This window comes from Hylobates moloch, unplaced genomic scaffold, assembly GCF_009828535.3.
Source record: "Hylobates moloch isolate HMO894 unplaced genomic scaffold, HMol_V3 SCAFFOLD_12, whole genome shotgun sequence".
Classification (NCBI taxonomy): Eukaryota; Metazoa; Chordata; class Mammalia; order Primates; family Hylobatidae; genus Hylobates; species Hylobates moloch.
This window is the reverse complement of record NW_026652287.1, coordinates 22,514,581-22,523,727: the sequence shown is the minus strand read 5'-3', so window position 1 is coordinate 22,523,727 and position 9,147 is coordinate 22,514,581. Positions and strand designations below refer to the sequence as shown.

At 46.2% G+C, this 9,147-nt stretch overlaps 2 protein-coding genes across 2 annotated transcripts in view; one reads left to right on the top strand and one right to left on the bottom strand.

Moving 5' to 3' along the window:
• GPN3 (GPN-loop GTPase 3) overlaps nt 1-3,141 on the bottom strand; it is a 16,379-nt gene extending 13,238 nt beyond the window's left edge. Inside the window, exons 1-2 of the mRNA XM_058424644.1 lie at nt 3,015-3,141; nt 1-98 (exon numbers count right to left, since the gene is read on the bottom strand). The exon at nt 1-98 is cut by the window's left edge and continues 2 nt beyond it. Coding sequence (XP_058280627.1) covers nt 1-98; nt 3,015-3,062 — 146 coding nt within the window. The 5' untranslated portion in view covers nt 3,063-3,141. The remainder of the gene's footprint in view (nt 99-3,014) is intronic.
• FAM216A (family with sequence similarity 216 member A) overlaps nt 3,061-9,147 on the top strand; it is a 23,843-nt gene continuing 17,756 nt past the window's right edge. Inside the window, exons 1-3 of the mRNA XM_032168709.2 lie at nt 3,061-3,218; nt 3,408-3,875; nt 7,991-8,031. Of these exons, the coding sequence (XP_032024600.2) occupies nt 3,061-3,218; nt 3,408-3,875; nt 7,991-8,031 (667 nt within the window). The remainder of the gene's footprint in view (nt 3,219-3,407; nt 3,876-7,990; nt 8,032-9,147) is intronic.

The window sequence follows — 9,147 nt, the reverse complement described above, 5'->3', positions numbered from 1 at the left end:
GAGTAGTTGAAGTGTTCTGCTGCTGGATCCAGGTTTACAACTTGGACAGACCGGTTGAGGGCTTCACAGTGCTGGACCATGGTGGCACAGTAGGTGCTCTGTAATGTCACAAGGCATGACAGGTTAAAGCAACAGGTAGTGTAGTGCTACCTTCCATACCCTGGAATACTATCCACTAAGGTCAAAATTATGCCTTCATCAACCAAGAGGCTGACTGATAACAAGGGAAAAAGATACCTGACTGGGCTGCAGATTCAAACCTGACTTAGACTCATGGGTAACTCTGGAGAATTTACTTCTCCACTCTGCCCCTCAACTTTCTTGTCTCTAACTGGGATGTCCTCCATAATCACTAAGGCTCCTTACTGTTCTAACATGTGACAAGTGGTATTTAAAGGGAAGATTTCTGGTTACATAGTGTAACACCTAACACAGTGTCTCTACAGGGACTTGTACAGTCCAAACAAAGCTTTAGGTAGGATGGTCAGGGATGATGTCTCTGAGTAGGGGATATCTTGAGTATATGAGAAGGAGCTTGCCAACCTAAGGGCAAGAGCATGCCAGGATGAAAGAACGCCAGGGTCAATATAGTCTGGAGGTGGCTATCAGTTTGTAACTTTTGGTTTAGATAATTCTTTATCCCTTATGTAGTTGTTACCATACTATGTTAAAATCTGGGGCTGGGTGCAGTGGCTCACACCTGTAATCCCAGTACTTTGGGAGGCCGAGGTCGATGGATCACCTGAGGTCAGGAGTTGGAGACCAGCCTGGCTGACATGGTGAAACCCCGTCTCTACTAAAAATACAAAAATTAGCTGGGCGTGGTGGCGTAGGCCTGTAATCTCAGATACTCGGGAGGCTGAGGCAGGAGAATCACTTGAACCCGGAAGGCAGAGGTCGCAGTGAGCTGAGATCACACCACTGCACTCTAGCCTGGATGACAGAACAAGACTCCTGGCTCAAAAAAAAAAAAAAAGTCTCTAGGCTACTTGTCTGTGTCATCCTCTGTTTAAAGGCAGAGATGTGTCTTATTCAGTTTCCCAAGCACAGGGACTAGCACAATACCTAGTACATAATAAATACTTGATAATTGTTTCTAATTGACTTATTATGTTTAAAGATAAGCTCCACAAGGGCAGGGATTTTGTGCGTGTTTTTTTCCCCACACAACCCCCAGGGCCCAAAACAGTGCTTGGGATAAAGAACATACTCAACGAATGTTTCTGATAGCAAGCATCAAAAGCTTATAAAGATACTTGTTTAACACAATCAGTCCAAAAATTAAAATAGACTATAGAAAAAACATTCATCATGCTGTTCTCTCAGTGCCTTTACACATACTGTTGTCTCTGTCTGGAATGCCCTCTCCATACATCACACACTGTATCTTTTTTTTGCAAAGGTTCTCACTGTCACCCAGGCTGGAGTGCAGTGGCACCATCATAGCTCACTGCAGCTTTGACCCAAGCTCAAGTGATTCTCCAGCCTTAGCCCACCGAGTAGGTGGGACTATAGGCTCTCGCCACCATGCCCAGCTAATTTTTGTATTTTTGGTAGAGACAGGGCTTCACCATGTTGCCCAGGCTGACTTTGAACTCCTGGGCTCAAGTGATCTGCTGGCCTCAACCTCCCAAAGTGCGAGGATTACAGGCTTAAGCCAACACCTGGCCACATCACACTATATCTTAATTGACAGGTCATCTATTTGTCTTCCCCAAAAGACTACAGACTCTGGGTAAGTTGAAGGCCATATGTATCTTAGTTACATCTACATGTTTTTTACCCAGAATAAGTCAACAGCTTAGAACAAGTGTTTGTTAAAGACTGAGGCCACACAACACCTCCACAGACGCTAGTGTTTCCCACATTTTTTTTTTTTTTTGCAACAGTACCTCTGTCACCCAGGCTGGAGTGCAGTGGCACGATCACCACTCACCACAGCCTCAACCTCGTGGGTTCAGGTAATCCTCCCACCTCAGCTTTCCGAGAAGCTGGGACTACAGGTGCCTGCCACCAGGCCTGGCTAATTTTTGCATTTTTTTGTAGAGACAGAGTTTTGCCGTGTTGCCCAGGCTAGTCCCAAACTCCTGGGCTCAGGCGATCCGTCCACCTCCATCTCCCAAAGTGATAGGATTACAGACGTGAGCCACCACGCCTGGCTATGTTTCCCACACATCTGTTATTTGATCCATATCTTCACCATTCTCACTGTATTTGAATGTTCCTAATATCCCCTTAATATTTGTTTACAAGAAAAAATTTTATCCCTACTGTAAAGTGAAAACCAGTTATATTTGACCTAACGTGAAATTAGACATAAAATTATATAAAATCTTTAAATGTTCTTATTTTTAGCTAAATACAGGTGCCTATTAAAAGCTCTGAGACTAAGAACTGCTCTCTGAAAAGACTTGGGGATTAAAGAAGTGCTGAAGATACACACTAGCACCGAGCACAATTTCTCCTAAACGCGAAGTTAAGAACTGAAAGAGAAATGAAAAGGGAACAATTTCCTCAATACATCATCTGATGCTCCTTAATGTGGGGTCCATGTACCACCTAAAAGCACCTTAAATACCAAAAGTCCATGTCCCAAGTTCTGAGAAACAGTAATTAATGAGACCCCACTTTACCCTCCTGGGAGGGAGACAGGGCCGGATTCTGGAATTTAGACAAAACTGGATTTATATTTTTTTGCTGGGCAAAGAACTTAACCTTTCTGTGTTTCGTTTTCTGTAAAATGAGAAAAATGAGATCTCTCTCACAGGGTTGTTGTAGAAATAAGCGAGGCGTTTAATCTGCTGCCTGGGGCTTAAGTATACAATAAATATTAACTACGATTATTTTCCTTTCAAAACAACAACAAAAAAGAACGTGAAGCCAGACAGCAGAAATGAGTTGCATGGGCTCTCAGGGTTCCCAATACACACACCCGCCGGCTCACTCCCTCAGGACCCAATCTCCCGCCTCCCACGAACTCCTACTTTTCTCTCCTTGTCCCCGCAGATCCTCACCTTCCCGCTGCCCGCGGGGCCCATGACCAGCTGCGCATACCGAGGCATGTTGGCTGCCGGAGCCGCCCGCCACACTCCTTTAGCCTTCGCACCTCCCACTGAGCTCCGGGAAAGTGAAGTGCGAACCAATCGCAATCCACATTCTTTCTACGTCTCCAGTTCTACCACACCTCCTACTACGGGGCACACCGCGGGCCAAATCCCGTGAGAAACGCGTCCTGAGAAAAAACGGGGGGGCGAGGGAGAGGATTTGCGCGTGCGCAGAAGTAGTTGTTGGAAATCGGCCGTTGGGATGCAGTCTAAGCTTGGATACATGGGTAATAACGGACAACACATAAAGCTCCGCATCCTTGCGCCGCGTGCTTCGGTCCGTGGTTTGCGTGCAGACATTTGACTTGTATGGCCACCCTCGCGATTTGCAAATGTGCTGAGGATCTGGAATACTGAAGTGGAAGGCACCTCTTGTTTTGGGGAGCATGTATATTTCCCTCCTGTGACGCACTGCTTCCACAGAGAGGTGCAAACGTGCAAACGCTCAGCTACCGAAGCGCTCCTGCCCCCCGCCCCCCACCGTAACTCCGGGGTCGCGGATCTGCCCGCTCCGCTCTCCCGAAGCTCTTCGGGCAGTGTCCGAACGGCTTCGGAGGGGCGGGAAGCCAGCATCGGAGCCGCCTCTCCGGAATACCAGCAGCTTGACGCACGCGTGCTGTCGGGGGAAGGGACGCTGGGACAGCTGCTCCCGTACACGGCTCGCGGTCTCGCCGCGGAGATGCCCGGCCAGGGTCCGGGGTCCGACTGGACGGAGCGTAGCTCTTCTGCAGAGCCGCCCGCAGTGGCCGGGACCGAGGGTGGCGGCGGCGGGTGAGGTTGGGGGCCCCGGGGTAAAGGGTGGCAGCGTGGGGCCCCCGCGTCGTGAGCGCCGTGGAGGAGGGCTGCGGCCGGCCTCTCGTCTCGGGGGCTGGCCCCGATGCCCTCAAGTGAGAGGCGGGGAGCAGTTGTGGACAGGAGGGCAGAGGGGAGGACTGCCTCGCGGTTGAGGGAGGGCCTCTGAGGGAAGCTTCGGAGGAGCGTTTGGTGCAGTGGCCACGAGGTTACTGCGACAGTCGCCCGCGTGCATCTCTCTGCCCCGAGGGGGCGCTGCGAGCCCTGCTGGGACGTTTGCTGTCTGGCACAGGACTGTGTGTCCACCGAAAGGCGAAGCGGCGGGGACAGAGGAGGAAGATGTTCCCCGGTTCAACTGGGGGCGTCCAGGCCCATAAACCAGTTCCTTCCCTCTAGTGACATGAGCCACCTTCCTGTCAAACGGGGATTTCTTTCTTTTTCTTTTTTTTTCTTTTCTTTCTTGTTGAGAGCGAGACAGAGTCTCGCTCTGTTGCCTAGGCTGCAGTGCAGTAGTGCGATCTCAGCTCACTGCAACCTCAGCCTCCCAGGTTCAAGTGATTCTCCTGCCTCAGCCTCCCGAGTAGCTGGGATTACAGGCGCCTGCCACCACGCCCGGCTAATTTTTGTATTTTTAGTAGAGAGGTAGTTTCACCATATTGGCCAGGCTTGTGTCGAACCCCTGACCTCAAGTGAGCCGCCCGCCTCGGCCTCCCAGATTGCTGGGATTGCAGGGTGAACCATTGCGCCCGACCTCAAACGAGGGTTTCTAATCGCCAGTGAGACCAATGACTGAATATCTGAGGTGCCTTGATCTTGACATTTTCTTCACACCGAAGTTCTTTTTTCACAAATCTATTTCGTTTTGAGCAGGTTTTTACACCTATTTCCTAGATAGTGAAGACAACGAGCTGTTGAAGTCACTGCTGGAGACTCTACCTCCTCTTCCTCTCCCTCCTTTATTCCCTAAAAGCAAGAACTGCGATATGTTTGCCGTTCAGTACAACCCACAGTCAGGGCCTCTGTTGCACCCATGGCCATCCTTTTTTTTTTTTTTTTCTTTTTTTTTTTTTGAGACAGAGTCTCCCTCTGTCGCCCAGGCTGGAGTGCAGTGGTGCCATCTCAGCTCACTACAAGCTCCGCCTCCCGGGTTCACGCCGTTCTCCTCCCTCAGCCTCTGGAGTAGCTAGGATTACAAGCGCGTGCCACCACGCCCGGCTTTTTTGTATTTTTTAGTAAAGACGGGCTTCACCGTGTTAGCCAGGATGGTCTCGATCTCCTGACCTCATGATCTGCCCGCATGGCCATCCTTTTTGTCTCTGGTGCTACTGAAGACTTCTTAAAGATGGGATGGAGTCTTGGGTTTCTTTTCTGTTCTTCACAGTCCTTGGCTGACTGCAGGATCCTAGTGTATCAGGAGATACGTGAATTTTTTTTTTTGAGACAGAGTCTCCCTCTGTCACCCAGGCTGGAGTGCAGTGTCACGATCTCGGCTAACTGCAACCTCCGCCTCCTGGGTTCAGGCAATTCTCCTGCCTCAGCCTCCCAAGTAGCTGGGACTACAGGTGTGCGCCACCACGTACCTGGCTAATTTTTGTATTTTTAGTAGAGATGAGTTTCGCCATGTTGGCCCAGGCTGGTCTTGAACTCCTGGGCTCAAGCGATTTGTCCGCCTTGGCCTCCCAAAGTGCTGGGATTACAGGTGTGAACCCGTAACCCTAGAAGGTTCTATTATGATCCCTACTTTATGGATGACAAAACAGGCACAAAGAGGTTGTTTGTCCTTTCCTTTTATCTCCGCCTGTCGTTCATCTCCATGCCTCCTTTAGTTTATCCAAACTCTTTTAAAAACACAATTTAAAAAAAAGACAGTATGCCCTTTAGTTTGGTTTAAGGAACCCCATTAAAAAACACAAACCAAGATTAATTTATGAAAAGCTTATATTCCCAGAAATACAAAATAAAATTTTCAAACTGGAATCAGGTATATTATGCTACATGATACAATGTTGGCACTGGCAGGGGTCTTAAAAATCATCCATTCCAGTCGTATTTACTAATCTGAAAGGGGAAGTAATCTGCCAAAAATCCCATTATTAACTAATGGGAACTCCAGAACTCTTTACCTTTTTTATCCTTTTTTTTTTTGAGACAGAGTCTCGCTCTGTCACCCAGGCTGGAGTGCGGTGGTGTGATCTGCAACCTCCGCCTCCCAGGTTCAAGCGATTCTCCTGCCTCCTGAGTAGCTGGGACTACAGGCACGTACCACTACGCCTGGCTAATTTTTTGCATTTTTTAGTAGAGAACAGGGTTTCACCGTGTTAGCCAGGATGGTCTTGATTTCCTGACCTCGTGATCCACCCGCCTTGGCCTTCCAAAGTGCTGTGATTACAGGCATGAGCCACCGCGCCTGGCACTTTTTTTCTTTAAAGTCAGGTTTATTGAGGCATAATTTACACAAAGTAAAATCTTACTTTTTCATGTATAATATGATGGGTTTTGACAAATGCACATGGCTGTGTTAAGCACTGCCACACTAAAGATACAGAGCAGCTCTATCACTCCTTCAAAACTCTCTCATGCCCTATAAAGTCAACCTTTGAGAAAGGAAGCCACAGGAGGGTTGCCAGCAGAGAAGTGATGTGATCTTACTTCACTTAAGAAGGATCACGCTGGTTGCTAGTTGGAGGATAAACTGGAAGGAGCAAGGGTAGAATTAGGAAGTTGGAATACAAGAAAATGATATGATGGCTTGGAATGAAATAGCAGAGGTAGCGGCGGTGAAAAGTTCATAACAAAAACTTTATAAACTTGGCACCTGGCCCATGAACTCTTGGTCATTGAATAAATTGCAGGATGAGGGAAGGAAGGTTGTTTTAAGTTTAGAAAAGAAAAAAGAATTTGTACTAAATTAGAAACATTACAGACCAACTTATTAGTTCTAGCACACCTTAATTACTATTCAAAGAACAGTCTTTCGGCATGGCGTGGTGGCTCACGTCTGTAATCCCAGCACTTTGGGAGGCTGAGGCGGGCGGATCAGTTGAGGTCAGGTGTTTGAAACCGGCCTGGCCAACATGGCGAAACCTTGTCTGTACTAAAGATGGAAAAATTGGCTGGGTGTGGTGGCGGGCACCTGTAAATCCCAGCTACTGGGAGGCTGAAGTGGGAGAATTGCTTGTACCTGGAAGGCGGAGGTTGCAGTGAACCGATATCACGCCATTGCACTCCAGCCTGGGCGATAGAGCAAGACTCTACTTCAAAAAAGAAAAAAAGAAAAAAAAAAAGAACAGTCTTTTCAATACCCAAATCACTTCGTTAAAAATAAAGACAATAAGATAATAACATGGATAGCCCAGAAGCCCCAACTACTTTATTGAGCTCACTGTAGGAATGAGATTAGGAAACTATAAAATTAAGACCCAGGATAGGCATGGTGGCTCACGTCTGTACAAAAATTAGCCAGGTGTTGTGGTGCACGCCTGTGGTCCTGGCTACTTGGGAGGCTGAGGATCGTTTGAGCCCAGGATTTTGAGGCTGCAGTGAGCTATGATTGCGACACTGCACTCTAGCCTGGGTGAAGGAGGAAGACCCCATCTCTAAAAAAGGAAAGAAAAAAATCTTGGAGCCATTAGGATTTAACCAGAATTATAGGAAAAAATTTGCAAGACATTATTTCTGATGGAAACATGAAAAGTAAAAATAATATGCAACACTATCCTTTTTTAAAATTTGAAATATGTTGGTTGGGTGCAGTGGTTTATGCCTTTAATCCCACCACTTTGGGAGGCTGAGGCAGGCAGATCACCTGAGGTCAGGAGTTTGAGACCAGCCTGGCCAAAATGGTGAAACCGTCTGTACTAAAAAAATTAGCTGGGTGTAGCAGCGCTAGTCCCAGCTACCTGGGAGGCTGAGGTGGGAGAATCATTTGAAACTGGGAGGCAGAGGTTCCAATGATCTGAGATCATGCCACTGCACTCCAACCTGGGTGACAAAGTGAGACCATGTCTCAAAAAAAAAAAAATTGAAATATGTTGTTCAGTGCTTGTAACATTGTAATTATTACATATTATTTATATGCTTTATTTTTTCAACAGATCAGCTGAATACTCTTGTTACCAGAATTCCAAAGGTTCTGGTGAGTAGTGCATATAAAGCAGATAATACTTATAAGTAACATGGTTCTGAGAAGCCTATTTGTCTGTAACTACTTACACAATAGAGTTTTTTTCTTTTTTCTTTTTTTTTTGAGACGGAGTCTCACTCTGTTGCCTGGGCTGGAGTGCAGTGGTGCAATCTGGGCTCACTGCAACCTCTGCCTCCTCGGTTCAAGCGATTCTCCTGCCTCAGCCTCCTGAGTAGCTGGGACTACAGGTGCATGCCACCACACCTGGCTAATTTTTCTATTTTTAGTAGAGACAGGGTTTCGCCATGTTGGCCAGGCTGGTCTCGAACTCCTGACCTCAGGTGATCCACCTGCCTCCGCCTCCCAAAGTGCTGGGATTACAGTCATGACCCACCACACCCAGCCCACAATAGAGTTAAAAATAGATTGTATTAGCATCCCTGGTGAATTTAGTCTTTAAGATTTCAAAGAGCAATCAGGAAGGTTTTTTCTTGTCTGTTGGTACAGTATATTTTACATCAAACATTTTTAAAATTAGCAGTGAATCCCTAAAAGAACTGTATTTATAGCTGATGTTGGTTGAAAAGCACAGAGCACAGCCTGGGGTTTATACATGGATAGAAGAAAAAAATTCTAAATTGAATAGCTTCAAAGAATATAAAATATTTCTCAGTGCTGATATTTTCCTCTCACTTGAAATAAAGAGTAGAGCTTTCAAAGTATTCACCTCTTCTCTGCTGGAGTTAAGAGAGTAGGTAAGACAATCCCCCAAAGGTCTCTCACTAATTGCTTTTTTTCCCTTGGGAGAGGAGCTGGACTTAACTGACTATAGGAGTGTGTGTGTATGTATATATATTTTAAGTATAGTAGTTATAATAGGTTTTAAATGTTTCATTTAAATTCAGTGATACATAAACCTGGGTTCACTTTGCTTTTCCTTGGTAAATATATAGTCATTACAGTTACCTGGGAAAAAAATATACAGACATATATGTGTGCATGTATACATATATAAATAAATAATATGGTCATTTAAAAAATGTGTTGCAGTCTGGGTTCATTAATTTAGATTCCTCACCAAAATTCTTTTTTTCTTTCTTTCTTTTTTTTTTTTTTTTTTTTTTTTTT